This window comes from Carcharhinus amblyrhynchos, chromosome 9 (genome assembly GCF_965287045.1).
Source record: "Carcharhinus amblyrhynchos chromosome 9, sCarAmb.v2.hapA, whole genome shotgun sequence".
NCBI lineage: Eukaryota > Metazoa > Chordata > Chondrichthyes > Carcharhiniformes > Carcharhinidae > Carcharhinus > Carcharhinus amblyrhynchos.
The window spans coordinates 32,329,984-32,347,428 of NC_137332.1; the positions used below are offsets into that span (position 1 = coordinate 32,329,984).

The window sequence follows — 17,445 nt, forward strand, 5'->3', positions numbered from 1 at the left end:
TACAGGAAACAGACGATTGCAAACAGGGCCAGCTTAGATTATGATGTCAATTGGCTCTTAAGATCAGTTGTCAACTTGCTAATTGTTGCTTAAGGCTGTCATTATGAAGATAAATACACTTGGAAGTTCCACCAAAACATTTTGACAATTAGCTCTGCATCAGAGACTTGAAACCTTGTTTACTCAGTGCAAAAGAAAAGAAAATCCAGTTTCTGCATCAATGTTTAGAGCAAAACTTCAGAAAAATCCAAAAGAAAATACATGGCTGAAATGTAATAGCAAACAAGTCAACAGGAATCTCACTAATATCCCCAAATGCCCCACATCAATGAATCATCCTGCGAGAAATTAGATCTTTCAAAAGCTGAGATCCAAGTTTGCTAGAACTCAATAGAATTGGCTCACACATATCGCCAGGATGAAAAGTGGTTTCATACTTAAGGACTTTCTGTATGGTGAGGTATCGAGCCCCAAAGCTCCGCTTCAAGGATGCTCTCAAGTGTGACATGGAGGCCCAAACATCAATGCTCAAACCTTGGAATCGCTAGCTTATGACAGAGAAAGGTGCTAACATCTCCTGTGGGCTGCATGGCATGAATGGAGTTGAAGCCGGCTTCAACTCCAGAGTTTGGGAAGACATATGCTAGCTTCAGGTCACAATTTGCTCAAGGTTGCTGCATTGAGTTATTGAACAAGTCATACATCACTAGTCAAGAAACCCTGTCAAGAATCATAACCATCTTCTTGTGCTTTAGACCATCCTCATCTTTCTTCAACAACTCAGTGCAGCAATCTCGAGCAACAATTGCAAGTAGCATGGAACCAATAAAAGATTTAAGCTCAGTCTCATTGCTCGGCGTTTGGGTGTTGACTAGAAAGGCAACCTTCTCTTTCATTGGCTATAGCCCCATGTCACAAACTTTCAGGCTGAGGTACACTACCATGTGTGGTACAAAAGCACACACTCACTTCATCCAACGCTTGGAAGACTGTTTTCTTCCTCTATTGCGGTCGCAATAAATACAGCCCCATTAATGTGGTGCTCTTTGGAAAATTGTCTCCATTAAAGCTTGGAAAATTTTTTAGAGACTTTACACCATAGGGTAGTTTCCTGTAAGAGTCTCTTTCCATGTGCATATGCTTTTAAAAATTTGCTTCTGCTGACTCTCTCAATCCATGCTGAGCTGTGTGGCCTATCAAAACCAATTTAAGTGAATATCTTGGTTCCTGCTAACTCTGCAAACAAATCTTTGGAATTAGGTAATGAATACAGCTCAGCATCCAGTGGTGGTGAATTGAGACTTTGTGGTTATAGTCTTATGGTTTCGTCAGACTTGGACACTACTATGATTTGGATTCTCCAATCAGTACAGTTACTTTTCACTAGCACCATTCTTGTCCAGCTTCTTTACCACTGTGGCAACCTAAGTTGAGAGCATGGGGATCCAGACTAGCCTTGCAATATACTGATTTTGTATTGGATCAGATTCAGATGTGGGTTGGGGGAGGTTATTCTCCCAGCCTGCAGGCCAGGAGACACAGCAACAGCCATTTTGCAGGTTTCCCACTGGGCACCCAGGCCTCTGTCTTTCCCACAATACAATGCAGAGCCATTACGCATGTGCCAATCTCATCTTTGACAGATTGGCGTATGCACAGTGGCCCGCTCAGTGCTAAGCTGCCAGCCTCTCTAGCTGGAAGAGACCCAGCCCCCGGTTTTCAGAGTGAATTCTGCAAGGGCACTCTGCAATGCAGTGTCAGAGATTTAATCTGAAAACCACACTAAAAAAATTTGTCAGGAGTTACTCCCATTTTCCTGCAAATTGGGAAATTAGAATTCTATTGGGAGAATCCGGGCCTTGCACTTGCAAGCTGATTATGCCTCATAGGTGCCCTGGAAAATGTTGCAGCAACTATTCAATAGCTGATCAGGTTTCTTAGCCATCTCAACTTGGAAAACATGCCTTCATTTGCAAAGTCAGGGTTTGTCCATTAACATTGGTTTGTTGACATATTTTAAATGCCACAATGGCCAACTTGAGGGATCTGCATGTGCACTCAAATTGTCCACTCTTCTCACAAGTTCGTCAGAGTAGGCTTTCAACTGAATTGTGCTCTCAGTTAAAGTACATCATTGAATTTCTTCTCATACATGTCCTGAATCATAATGGTGCAATCTGCAGCCATACTGATGCGCACAGTGATGTACTGATCATTTACCAACATCTTTGCACAAAAATCTGTCACTTAAGTGATTGCTTAGGTCATAAATATTGTACAACCCTAGATCTTCTCTGTTTAGGCATTCTGGATTCACTTCAAGATTGTGACACTTCACAATGCTATTTTCTATTAGAATTGAAATGAGTTATCTTTCTTGCTTTGGCTTTCATGCAGCAAGCAGCTGCAATATGGCCTTCCTTTGATAATGAAAGCATTTGGCACTTTTGTCCCAACAGGCATGTGCTGTTGCATTTCCCAATACAACCTTAAATTACTAAACCATCATCACCAGCAATCTTCTAACTCGATTTTCCCCATTTTAGGCCTGGCCAGAGCCTTCCTTCTGTGGCCAGAAGCTATAATCACCTGCTGAGGACAACATTTCGAAGCATTCTCTGCAAAGAGAGCAATCATGTACACTATTTTAAATGCAAGGTTTGTGTTTTCAGTAACTTCGCCCACCAGTTCACACACAAATCTGTCTCATAATGCATACAGTCTAGGAAGATGCCAAAGCTGCAATCAAGTGATAAATTCTTCTGTGCCACAATATAATCACCAACTGTTTTACTACTTTGATTTCTGGTTCCAAATTTGTAGTTTTCTGCAATCTCTTGTGGCTTCCTCCAACTTGGGAATGATTGTTTTGGAATGGCACATCATTTAACTCACTGGGATCGAGGAGGAGAATGTCATTCCTTTCTAGTTCAATTTCCATTTGTAAATCTTTTCCCTATGCTCAAGAACTGCCTGATTTGAGTCATAGAATCCCTACAGTGCAGGAAGCCATTCGGCCCATTGAGTCCACACCAACAACCACCCCACCCAGGCCCTATCCACGTCACCCCACATATTTACCGTGCTAATCCCTCTAACCTGCGCACCCCGGGACATTAATTGGCAATGTAGCACGGCCAAATCAACCTAACCTGCACATCTTTGGAGTGGGGGAGGAAACCAGAGCACGCGGAGGAAACCCACACAGACATAGGGAGAATGTGCAGACTCTGCACAGGCAGTGACCCAAGCCAGGAATCAAACCCAGGTCCCTGGAGCTGTGAGGCAAGAGTGCTAACTGTGCCACCTTGCCACCCCCTCTCACTCCAAAATACCACGTGTCTGAAAAAGACATCTGTTCTTTCAATATATGAATTGAACAATTCAAGATCTTGGGTTTTAAACTTTCCAATGTGTCCCCTGGATCATCCATATTACCCGGGTTCCAAATTCAACACCGACACGGTTTACAATACTGCAGCTCCCGGTAACAGCAACACTGAGACAGAGTCCCATACATGAATGCTGTAGGTAGAGGCAAGGCAGGTGAGAGTCAAGATCAGTATTTGCAATAAAAAGCATTTCAATTAAAGTAACATAGAATAAATTTATGTAAAACCATCTTAGCTTGTGGTTCAAAATGTCCTGCAACAAGCCAAAGAAACAAATATCACTCATGTCACTAATTTTGTCACCTACAAGCTCACGTGCAACTTTACTGTATCATTGCATTAGACCTATATCCTCTGACATTTTATCTCGTTATCATAAAAATTAAAAAGGATCTTTAAAAGGAGGAAAAAGTGAAATGTTTCAGGACAACATTCTCTCCTTCCCTGGAAGCAAATACACAAACTGACATGGCCAACACTCATACAAAATTATATTTGTCATTTTATAGAGATGGCGTAAATTCCTATTTATTTGCGTTGTAGTCAAAAGCCGGTATTTTGAGCATTGTAACTCATTATTGCCTCTCTGAGGATATAATCCATCATACTGCACTAGTGATGGACATGAGAATGTACCTGAAAATCCCCATGTTAAGCATTCCCAATCTCAGCCAAGATGCCCTGGGGAAGTCAAACACTTCTCATATGGAATGAGAAGAAAAGAAAAGAGGGAGTCTTATTGTGAGTTTTTCTCCTGACTGGAGCGTGCTACCCTACGTTCTTTCAGACATTTCTTGACCAGAAAAATATACAAGTTGCACAGGGAGGTGGTGGGAACAGGTACTATAGCAACATTTAAAGGAGCATCTAGACAAATACATGAATAGGATTGGAATTGAAGGATACACTGTCCGTATGTGCATTTGGTTTTAGTTTAGGCAGGTACCATGATCGGCGAATGTTTGGAGAGCACATTCCTGTGCTGTACAGTTCTTTGAAATACTGTACGGTACACGGACTGCACTTTGCAATCTAGCCAGAATAACTTGCAAAAATAAAATAAATCTGAACAGAAATACTGTTCAAGTTCAAATTAAATACTTAATCACCCAAATAAGCGCAGGATAGCGCAGCTTCTGTGTCTAACCTACTGCACTTGTCAAACTCACTTCCCTGTTCACCTTTTCTCTAGTGCCTAAGGTCCCCTTCCTCACAGTCTGCAGGGGCCAAGCCCCCCTTGCCAGGGTGCTACAGTTGGAACTAGTGGGGTGGGGTACTGATGGATCCTGGAGAGCTGCCACTGGAGAGCTGGGTGAGAGCCATGGAAGAAACTGTGGATGAAGCTCCCTTCTCATTCCCCTCTCGCAAGTTACTCACAGACCATCAGGAGCCAGCAGCTCTCCATCCCTATCCTGCACTCCTGCTCCTGAATCCAAGGCCTCACACTCTCCTCACAGCCTTAGCCTCCAGTGACTGTGGTGGCAACTCTTGTTAAAAAAAGTTTTAAAGTTTGTGTCACAAGTAGGCTTATATTAACACTGCAATGAAGTCACCATGAAAATCTCCTAGTTTCCACATTCTGGCACATGGTCAGGTACACTAAGGGTGAATTTAGCATGGCCAATGCACCTAACCAGCACGTCTTACGGACTGAGGGGGGAAACCAGAGTATCTGAAGGAAAGTCACACAGACAGGGAGAACATGAAGATTCTGCACAGAGTGACTCAAGCTAGGAATCGGACCCATGTCCGGTGCTGTGAAGTAGCAGTACTAACCACTGGGAACTTGTGCTGCCCGTCACAACATAATGGCAGCTGGCTCAGAATGTAAAGCAGGAAGGGTGGGGCCAGAATGCAAGATGACATAAAACCAAAAATGGTTGAAAGGGTCCCAAAGAATAAAGTGTTAAAGTGAAATGACTTTAAGTAGAGTGCTTCCTAGCAATGTGCAATTTTTTTATTCTTTGATGTTTTAAACCGATGTCCGTGTGTCACCAAAATTGTCATACCTTTCTGCACAATTATAAACTGATCCAAAGAAGTGTGCATAATGGATAAATTGTTCTTTGATCTATTTTCAAAGCAGACCTTTTCATTTGAAATGTTATCAGTCCACTTACTGGGGGGAAAAGAAGTAGTGAACAGTGAAACTGCATGTAGAGACACATCCCTCAGGCTGTGATAATTGCTTCAGTACAGTTGTGTTCCATAGAAATTACTCATTATCCATAGGTACGACTATGGTGATTATTTATTGCAAAATGTACTTCATTTGGATATTTGTTTAAACCAGTGACCACGTAAAGCACTAACATCAATCAAGCTACTGGGGAAAAAAGAAATCAAAGGATAATAAGAATATTGCAGATGCTGAAATCTGAGGCAAAAAGACAGAAAATGTTGGAAAATCTCACTCAGCAGGTCTAACAGAAGCATCTGTGGAGAGAGGACAAAGTAAAAAGTCTGACAACACCAGGTTTTAGTCCAACCTATTTATTTGATAATATACTCGCAAGCTTTCGGGGTTAGCCCCTTCGTCAGGTGAATGGAGAGTTCTGGCCTCAGACAGAGCATATAAAGCACAGATATATATGATATATGCTCTGATATATCAGATATATGCTCTGTCTGAGGCCAGAACTCTCCATTCACCTGACGAAGGGGCTAACCCCGAAAGCTTGCGAGTATATTATCAAATAAATAGGTTGGACTAAAACCTGGTGTTGTCAGACTTTTTACTGTGTTTACGCCAGTCCAACGCCGGCATACCCACATCATGACTACTATCGAGAGAGGACAAAGCCAGTGTTTCATGTTTGAATGACCCTTGGTCTCCACTTGTCTAATGAAGGGATCTCCAGGCTCAAGATGTGAGCCATGTTCTCTCTCCACAGATTCTGTCAGACCTGCTGAGATTTTGCAGCATTTTCTGTTTTTGTATTAAGGTGCTGATCATTGGGTAGACCAAATCAAAAGAAATAAATGACCCCAATGAAAATCAAAGGGCAACATTCAGATTTGATAATTCCTCCTTCAGCAATCAAACCTAAATCAACAAAAACTGGCCTTGAGTTAACAGATAATACGCAACTGAACATGGATTTAGTAGTCACACATTAAATAGCAGATCGCAGATTTACTGGGCAATTACAGCCACAAAGTCCTTCAAAACACTGACCCCCCCCCCACCCCCCAAGAAGTCAAACTCCTTTTCTTGATAAATGTAACCACCAATTCTTATCCAACAGCAGTTCCCAATCAACCCAAGCTCAATGGGCACCAACTTCAACAAAAATGGTGCAATTCTCCACTATAACTTAAGTTCTGCTTGCAGTCTTGGATCCACCTGTATTACCCGAACGCTCAGAAACAACCCTGTGCATTTTATGGCTGAGTCTGATCAATCAGGTGCTTTAACTGAAACAGCTACAGATTTGCATATTGCCAGCTCTTGGATCCAGCCTTCATTTCTTCAATTTATCTGCAATGCACCACTGAGGTGATAAGAGCTATCTTTTTCTGGTTTCAATCAGTTTCAGTTTCCCGGCAAACTTGAAGTTTCAGTTTTCTTTTGACTCAAATTCAAACTTTGAAACCGGGGTCAGTGCAACAGAGCACTTCACAAGTCAAGTCATCTGTTCCCCCAGTGGTTCTGCAAATTACATTATCGCAAGATTACATGCCCAAAGATGGTGTCTAAAGCTACACGCAGCCAAGGCATCTTACACCAGCGTGCGCAATTAGGTTTGTGGAAGGTGAAGAAAAAGGATGAACACCCACCTGACCTTTGCTTAAAGTGTTAAGGTGAGAGGAATGGTTCCAAGCAAGGTTTCATTTAATGAAATGAATGGGTGGCACAGTGGCACAATGGTTAGCACTGCTGCCTCACAGCACCAGAACTTGGTTCAATTCCTGGCTTGGGTCACTGTCTGTGCAGAATCTGCACGTGCATGGGTTTCCTCCCACAGTCCGAAAGATGTGCTGGTTAGGTGCATTGGCCATGCTAAATTCTCCCTCAGTGTACCCAAACAGGCATCAGAGGGGATTTTCACAGTAACTGCATTGCAGTGTTAATGTAAGCCTTGTGACACTAATAAAAAAACTTTAAATTGAATAGTTTTGCTACAAACAAGGTAAAACTCAATGAAAAATTTGTTTAGAAAAAGAGCAAGTCAGTTCTCTTGACTCAGTGAGCAATTCATACAGTCCAGGAAAGCTGTGATACGTTGAACAATACAAATGGATATGCCTGAGTTGTAAAGAGGCTCTGCACTCTCGATCATGGCCAAGTGACTCCTGTGGCAAGTCTAAACTTGTGGTGGTCAAGTGAAAACAATCAAGGCTCATTTGAATAGTGGACAAGGCACAGCTGCAATTGGCATCAACAGACGTTAAACTTTACCCCATGATTGGGTGGCAATTTTGAATAATACACATCAAAAGGGCAGCACGGTGGCACAGTGGTTAGCGCCGGGTCCCAGTCACTGTCTGTGTGGAGTTTGTACATTCTCCCCGTGTCTCCTCCAAGTGCTTTGGTTTCCTTCCACCAACCAAAGATGTGCGGGTTAGGTGGATTGGCCATGCTAAATTGACCCTTACTACCTGGGGCACTAGGTAGGGTAAATGCATGGGGTTATGGAGATACAGCCTGGGTGGGATTGTAGTTGGTGCAGACTCAATGGGCTGAATGGCCTCCTTCTATACTGTAGAATTCTATAAAAAATATTTGCCTCGATTTTTCTCTGTCAACCAATTGCTCCAATCAGATTGTAATTTTGCTCCCTTACTCCAGAGGAATTCTAAATGCCAATTATTTCCTAGCTTTTGCTGACTTATATTGGGGAAGTGAATGATCGGAAATGAAAGCTTCCCTCTTTGACACTGCATCAAATAAACAGTTGTAGACTGAAAACACTGCAGCAGTTAAATTGCAATAACCAGTTCCAAAACTGTCACACAAATTGATTGAAATAAATCTAAAAATCCAAACGTACAGTGTACCCTTGTGCAGATTCTTACAGCCAACTTTAGTGGTCTAGTCTACATTAAATTTTTAAATACAGCTTTACAGCAAATGCTTTGGTTGGAACCTTTCATAGCAATGCTGCTGCAGCCATTGCCAAATACAAAAATAGGAAGAAAGTAATTAACACATTTCAGTATTCTCAGATCACAAGCCAGAACTTCTGTTTTAGCGCAACATGAATGGTGTATAAATTCCATCCCTGAAAACCTGATTAAAATGTGCAAATTAGATTAAAGAAAAGACTTTACCATATAATTGAAGAACTGAGCCCCACTCTGAGATAAACGAAATGGCCAATTATGTAAGAGGAAAAGAAAGGAGACCAATTGAAAATAATTGTATGAATCAGCACCACAAGAGGAGAAATGGAACCGTATAGAAAGATAGGTCTAATATGTAAATTCAGTTCATTTTATATAACCTCATATTGTTCAATGATTTCTGCACAGGTAAACATCATATATATTAGTAAGGAACACAAGATGGAAACAACTACTCAAGAATGACAAGGAGTATCAAACTCAAACACATCGCAAAGAACGCAACATTTATAATGGCACAACAGAAACTAACAGAAATTTCAATTTGATTAAAATAGAAGTACAAAAAGTAAATATTTTTGTCTTAATCCAATTTTTCTGAAGCATCGGGTAATTACACTTAGCCAGGCCTTGGTACTGAGCACCTTCAAGCCCCCAGATATGGGAGGGATTCAAAATACTTGCGTAGGTATTTTAAAAAAATGAAAATAAAGCTGATCAAGCTCCAAACTCTTTTGCCTTTGAGTATGGCAATCTGCCATTGACCTAAAAGATCAAATAAATCAAATTGTGCACGTGGCACTATTATGCCAAATGGGATAGATTCAGAATAGAGCTAGCATCTCAAAACAGGGCATCGATGAGTGCTATGGATCATCAGCAACAGAATTGTATTCCAACACAAGCTGTAACCTCTTGGCTCAGTATATCCCTCACTCCACCATTGCCATGAAGGCAGGGAACCAACCATGGATCAATCAGGAGTGTACACGTCAGGACCATCAGGTGTACCTAAAAAGGAGGTGCTCAGCTAGTAAAGCTACAACACCTTAAAGTTTATTTATTAATTTGTGTCACAAGTCAGCTTACATTAACACTGCAATTAAGTTACTGCGAACATTCCCTAGTTGCCACACTCCGGCACCTGTTCAGATACACAGAGAATTTGGCATTACCAATACACCTATCCACTGTGGCAGGAAACTGGAGCAGCCCACAGACATGGGGAGAACGTGCACTGACAGTGACCCAAGCTGGGAATGGAACCTGGGTTGTTGGCGCTGTGAGGCAATAGAGCTAACCACTGTGCCACCCAATGGTTGGCATGCAAGTGAAAGAGGGGAAACAGCATTCTGTTAACAGATCTAAATAAACTGAAGCTGGAGAATCCATCAAAAAAAGTCATGCAATGTTGATCTGAGGAATCAGATACTTGGATTGCTTGGAGTCAGTGGACTGGTCAGCATTTAAAAATTCTGCCACCAGCCTGAACGAGTACATCACTACAGTAACTGACTTCATTAGTGTGTAGAAGACTGCGTGCCAAAGCAGCAAATCCATGTGTTTCCCAACTGGAAACCAGAGATGAACAGGGATATCCACTGCTTGCTGAAGTTCAGGTCTGGGGCGTTCAAGTTACCCTGATCTATACAAGAAAGCCAGATACAATCTAAGGAAAGGCAAAGATGCCAAAAGATAGTACCAGACCAAGCTACACTCCCAAGCTAGCCACACATACCCCCGCCGACTATGACAAGGTCTGCAAGATGAAGGAATGTAAAATCACTGGCTCCAACACACTCCTCACTGATGAACTCAATGCATTCTACGTCCGTTTCGAGCAAGAGGTCAGCGAGAGCATGCCCTCCACCCTCGAAGAACCTGTATCTGGGGTCATCATTGCAGATGTTAAAGCAGCTTTCTAGAAGGTTAACCCATGGAAAGCAACTGGCCCAGATGGGGTATCTGGATGAGCACTCAGATCCTGCGTGGATCAGCTGGCAGGGGTATTCCCAGACATTTTCAACCTCTCTTTAGAGCAATCTGAGGTCCCCATCTACTTTAAGAAGGCAACCATCAGCCCGATATGCAAGAAGAACCAATAACTATCGTCTGGAGGCTCTGACATCCATCATTATGAAGTGCTTTGAAAGGCTAGTCAAGACACAAATCAATTCCAGCCTCCCGGACTACCTGGATCCATTACAGTTTGCCTTTCGCCACAACAGGTCCACAGCAGATGCCATCTCCCTGGCCCTGCACTCAACCCTGGAACACTTAGATAACAAGGACACCTATGTCAGACTCCTACTTATTGACTACAGCTCAGCCTTCAACACTATTATTCCCACAAAACGCATCGCCAAACTCTGTGGCTTGGACCTTGGCTCCTCCCTCTGTGACTGGATCCTGAACTTCCTAACTCAGACTACAATCAGTTATCGCTTCACTATGCGGAAGCTATAGTTAATAAAGCTCACCAATGCCTCTACTTTCTCAGAAGACTAAGGAAATGTGACATGTCAACTATGACTCTCACCAACTTTTACAGATGCACCATAGAAAGCATTCTTTCTGATGGTATCACAGCTTGGTATGGCTCCCGTTCTGCCCAAAACCGCAAGAAACTACAAAAGGTTGTGAACGGAGCCCAATCCATCACGCTACCCAGTCTCCCATCCGTTGGATCTGTCTACACTTCCCACTGCCCTGGCAAAGCGGCCAGCATAATTAAGGACTCCACGCACCCCAAACATTCTCTCTTCCACCTTCTTCAACCGGGAAAAGATACAAAAGTCTGACGTCACGTATCAATCGACACAAGAACAGCTTCTTCCCTGCTGCCATCAGACTTTTGAATGGACTTAGCTCGCATTAAGTTGATCTTTCTTTACACCCTAGCTATGAATGTAACACTACATTCTGTACTCTGTTTCCTTCTCTACGAATGGTATGTTTTGTCTGTATAGCACACAAGGAATAATACTTTTCACGATGTACTAATACATGTGACAATAATAAATCAAATCAAAAATCAGATGAAAGCGCTATAGTCCAGATAAATTCAGTCATGAATGACAATGGACAATTAAACAGCTAACAAGAGGAGAAGGCTAACCAACCTCAAAGATGGCTCAGTCCAGCACAGTAAAAAGTCTGATAACACCAGGTTTTAGTCCAACCGATTTATTTGATCAAATAAATCGGCTGGACGAAAACCTGGTGTTGTCAGACTTTTTACTGTGTTTACCCCAGTCCAACGCCGGCATATCCACATCAGGGCTCAAGATGAGGCTGAAGTATTTGCAACCATTGCCAAGTGAACAACCTACTTTGGCTTCCACTGAGGTCCCACCATCAGATACCAGAATTTAGCCAATTTTATTCACTCTACCTGAAAAGCAAATGGCAGAGGGCCAGCAGCATCTATGGGCCCAGCTGTAGTGCTAAAGATTTATGTTCCAGAACTAGCTGCACCACTATTCAATACACCTATAACACTGGCATCGACCCAACAATGTGGAAAATTCAGCAGGTACATCCTGTCCACAAAAACCAGGACAAATCCAATCTGGCCAAATACCAACACATCAGCCTTGTGATGGAAGGTTTCCTCCAAAGTGCTGTCAAACAACACTTACCTACCAATAAGGTGCTCAATGATGCTTGGTTTGAGTTCCACCAAGGACACACTACTCCAGACCTCATTACAGCCTTGGTCCAAACATGGACAAAAGCCAAATTCCAGAGGCTCAGCGAAACTGACTGTTAATGACATCAAGTCAACATTTCACTGAACACGGCAAAGTCCCTAGTATTAATGAAGTAGCATAGTGGTTAGCATTGCTGCCACATAGCACCGGAGAACTGGGTTCAATTCTAGCCTCGAGTTACTGTCCATGTGGCACGTTCTCCCCACGTCTACAAGGATTTCCTCCGGGTGCCCCCCACAGTCCAAAGACATCCAGGTTAAGTGGATTGGCCATGCTAAATTGACCCTAGTGTCAGGGGATTAGCAGGGGAAATACGTAGGATCACGGTGGGATTGTGGTTGGTACAGACTCAATGGGCCAAATGGCCTCCTTCTGCACTATAGGGATTCTAAAAAGAATCAGGAAAAAAAGTTTCTGTTGGCTGGAGAATTCCTCAGGGAAAGAAAGATGACTGTGGATATTGGTGCCGTCATTCAGCTTCAGGACATTGATGCAGGAGTTCCTCAAGAGAAGTATTCCAATCCCAGCCACCCTCAGCTGTTTCACTGTTCAAGTGGGAATGTTCACCAATGACTGCACATCACTTGGTTAAATTCACAACTCTGCAGACACTGAAACAGTACGTTGCCACATGCATTGCAGTAGACTGTTCAAGTATGTCCAAGTTAGGCGACTCAAGCCTGAGAAAAAATACTAGGACCAGCCCATTACAAAACTGGAAATAAATACCTCCTACTTGCTCAGCACCCATTGCACTGCCCACCAATTAACAATTCCACCTCTTGCCTGTCTCCTGCTTTACAGGCAAGAAACAGCTGTAGAAAATTCTCCCCACTGTTCCCAGGTGTGCTTCAGGAACCTGCAGTCAAACTGCCAAAACAGTACTTTACAAAAGATGCATAGAAAGCCAAAGACACTCATCCTAGTACTTTTAATTGTGGTTTTGAACCACTTTACTATTTATTTATGAATGACAACATTCATAACCTTAGCAACAGGGTGGCATGTTGGGACAATAGATTGGAATTTGCTACTGAATATTCTTATAAATTCTGAGTATCTGAACTCAATTATATTGCTTTACAGAACCACTACACATTAGCATAGCACCTTCAAAGCAGCAAAATGTCCAAAACCATATCATAGTTGGGGTCTAATCAAACAGAACAGACATTAGGAGTGACTGACAAATGCACCACCCAAGAAGTTTTAATGCTGCAAAGAAATGTAGCCCAACGGAGGTGTGCGCACATGAGGGAGTGTCCCAGAAAAAAAAAGTGGCACTATTGGTAGAGCATAAGGAAATGAGAAACATTTGTAGACTAGCATTGTACGACTTGAGCAGGAGAGTAAATAAACCATTACAGAGTAGGAAGTAAGGCTGCTGAGGGATTTGTGAGTAAGAACAAGGGTTGTGAAGCCTGCAAAAAGTGATGTATAGCAAAGACAAAGGAAAAGGCGAGTGAGGTCTTGTGCAAGTTAGAATGTAGGAGGCAGCAAACCTCTGGATCTTTTACAGTCAATTTTGAGCATAACCTGGGGAGTCTGGCACGGAAGGAATTGAAATTAGAACACCCAACTTTTTCTGGTTCTGATGAAAGATCACAGACATGAAATGTTACTTCTGTTCCTCGCTCCAGATGCTGCCACAATCTGCTGCATATGCCCAGCATCGTGTTTCAGTTTTTTGGGAATCCACAATATTTTATCTTTGTAAGACACTGGAGTCAGATGTGGAGATGAAAAAGCATGGATGGTTATTCCAATAGTTGTCAGGTGAAACAGCAATAGATATCGTAGGCAATATGTTGGAGATAAGAAGCAGAAAGATTAAACCACTGAGAATTAACAAATATTTAGCCCTGTGTTGGTGTTTAACCTTCACAAGACTGTGTTTGCCATGTTCCTGCACCCTTTATCTTCAACAACCAATATTTAGAATGTTGTCTTGACCTCTGCTTCAATCACTAATCCTGGTTGTGCAACAAATTTCCCCAGCACTTTGTCAGGAATCATTTACATTTATTTCCTTTTGGTTTAGAGCATTCACTTATTCAATCACTGGAATCAATTTGTTTCGATCTACTTTGCTAATTCTTTCATGTTTAACAAGTCAAATCACCACGATTGTCTTTTCTCTAACAAAAATAGCTCCCTCCAAACATTTCTTCATATTTGTATTTCCTCATGCTGTGCAACATCTGCAGAGGTTACAGCCTCAGAATTGCTTTGCTATCCTTCCTGTAATGTGGAGCAGAAAACTGTATACAGCACACAAATTGTGATAACTATGATGCCTGGACTATATCTTACAACCACAAAAATCTTCTTTTTGTGCTATATACATCTCCTGCCAAAACAGAGGTTTCACCTAATTTCCATTTGTTTTAATTTTACTAGGGGTCCTTGATGCCAAATTCAGTTGAATGCTGCCATGACGCAAAAAAAGTTACTCTCATCTCAGTTCTAGAATTGAGCTCTGTTGTTCACATTTGGTAAGAAGTCTCACAACACCAGGTTAAAGTCCAACAGATTTATTTGGCACTAGCGTTCAGAGTGTCAGGCTCCTCCATTAGGTGAGGATTCCAGTTCATGTTTGGACCAAGGATGTAAAGAAAGAGTAAATCAAGAGGTGCTGACCTAAGTAAGTGCCCCTTGATGTGGAGATGCCAGCATTGAACTGAGGTGGGCACTATAAGAAGTCTCACAACAGCAGGTTAAAGTCCAACAGGTTTAACTGGAATCTTGAGCTTTCAGAGTGCTGCTCCTTCACCAGGTGAGTGCCCATTTAAGTGCCCCTTATGGCAATTGTGAATGGCCTCTTCCATCACTTCACTGGTCAGGCAGTTTTTGTTTGGACTGGATTTGTCCTTCTTGTAGAATAGATCCGCTTGGGCAAGTTTCTAATTTGTTTGATAGATATCAATGTTACAGCTGGACTAAGACAGGAATTGCATCATTATTACAAAGTAGTGTCTCAGTATTAAAAGCACCATTACGGGATTGGATGGTTAATGTTAATTGCATGGTGTTATATTCACTTCAGCCTTGTAAAACATTCAGCCAGTTCCCAAACAAGGATGTCACAGTTCCAACTACACAGATCACATATACGTAACCAGTTCGAAACTAATCCTTATAGCTTGGATTATCCATTAAAAGTGCATTGTTGTGCTGGATCCTTATCTTGAGATACATTATTCTCAGAAGTCAAAGATTTATTTACAATTATTTTGAAAAGCTTGAAACACTGCTATCCTGGTAGACGGCAGCAAATTGTTACAACTGACAAAACAAGAGGCATAATTTTCCCATTCCATTTTTTACCATGCTAACACAGGGAGAACCTGTCAGTAATGGAATGACATTCCCACGTGACTGATTGTATCACTCCATACAAATACTGCAGTGCTTTCAAGGGCAAACTGCACATAAGATATCCTAAACAAATAATTCCAACGTTTAACAAAATCAAACTCTTATTTAGATAGTCCGAGTATTTCTCACCATCCACATGTACAAGTATTTTAGGGTTGACGAATAAACAAAAAAAAAACTTGCCCAGTTCGTGGGCTCACTTTCTGCAACCTATGACTGTTGGTTCAAACTCTTACTCTTAAATCTTGAACACAATGTTAGGGGCTGAGATGTCAGTGGGTACTAGCTTCCTCCAACAATTACCATTTTGTTTTAAATCCCCAAGATTGTCTGCCATTTACTATTTCAGATACCTCGTCCGGTAAAACCACTGCATTTGTGTTTGCTATGCCAGCAGCCAATGAATGTTCTTAACAAAGTGTCTGATCTGTGATGCCCTTCCAAACTCCCTGCAGTTCGAAGTTACTGGAGTCAAATTTATTTTCCCCCACTTGAATGCTAGAACTACTTTTAAAAATTTTTACCGATTCTCAACTGGGTGCTCACCAATTGAGCTGACTTCAATTAAGAAAATTAAACGCTTAGAGAATAAAGGCCAGTACAGCATGAAAGAAACCAGACTCTGTTTCACAGTGGTTCCGCCCCCCCCATATCCTTAAAAGCATCCTGCCAAATCAGAAAAAAACAGCTAAATGGGTCCAATTATTAGGACATTGTCCCTCCTTAAAAAAAGGGGAAAAGTTTGCATGGGGAAAGCGAGTTCTCGTATCCTGCTATCTGAAATGGAAAGGGCTGATAATAGCAACAGTGCTGGTTACAATAAGGTCAGTTCTGACCAGTGGGAGATGGCAATCACGTTCAACTTCCCCACTTACAATAAATTAAACGCGATCTGACCTTTAGCGGAGTCACATATTCCCAAACGCTGAAGCAATTGAGACACAAACCAAATTCTAAAGAGATTTCCGGACTTGGACACAAACGCCTGCCAGTTACTCAGAGTCGTTACACTCATTCGCGCGATCCCCGCATAATAAACTCTCTCTGAAAGTGTTACAGTTTAACCATTGCCCCCCCCCCCCAACCCCCTTCCGAAGAGAGTGTGTGTTGCAAAGAAGTGTTATCCATTTTACTGGGCGAAAAAAATGTCGCTGGTGTAGGTAAATATAACTAAGCCCTGCCAAAAGAAATTTGGGAAATCTGTTCCTTAAGAAGTAGCAGCAAAAAAAAACTGCCCTTTAATTACAAAGGAAAGAAAAACTAAAGGCTCGTTCGCATTAATCTGCCGAAGACTGAACCACCACCCTGTGCTGAACGAACCGAAGTCGACATCTGAAGATAATTAAATTGCGAAAAGGTTAAGAGGGAGGGGGAAAACAAAACAAATACTGTACGCATGCAAATAACCAGTTTGCCCACAACAAATGCGCCCACAAACATTCATAGCAACTGCTCCTACCAAGAGAAGGGCTGAGCACTGTAACAAAAAGACACAAACAAATCTTCCAGCGGTCTGGCGTCTCCATCCTCACTACTGCTCCCGAAAGCTCGGACTGAATCCCCGACCAAAAGGGCTATAAATAACCTGTGAATGAGTCACAGACTGGGAGAAAGAGAGAAGGCGCTTGTCTGCCTTGGTCTCAACAGCGCCACGTGTTTCCACAGTGGGACTGAAATCAACACGCTCTGGAACATACAGAGACACACACATATGTAAACTCCGCCTCAAGAATCACTTCATTGGCCAAACCTGGAACCCAGAGCTAGAGGAGGAAAGGTTCTGGGGGCTGTCCCCAAAATTTGAATTCAGAGCTGGAAGACCTGGTGGATTTTACGAGACTGTTATGTTGAAAGTGAACTAACCATAATGTGTGCAAGGGGAGGGGGCTTGCTGT

The 17,445-nt window shown here is 42.2% G+C and overlaps 1 protein-coding gene across 1 annotated transcript in view; it reads right to left on the reverse strand.

Annotated features, from left to right (window-relative positions):
* LOC145347696 (uncharacterized) overlaps positions 1–17,204 on the reverse strand; it is a 58,516-nt gene extending 41,312 nt beyond the window's left edge. The window contains exon 1 of the mRNA XM_080195402.1: positions 17,010–17,204. Within this exon, the coding sequence (XP_080051528.1) occupies positions 17,010–17,076 (67 nt within the window). The 5' untranslated portion in view covers positions 17,077–17,204. The remainder of the gene's footprint in view (positions 1–17,009) is intronic.
* Between the last annotated feature and the right edge of the window lie 241 nt (positions 17,205–17,445).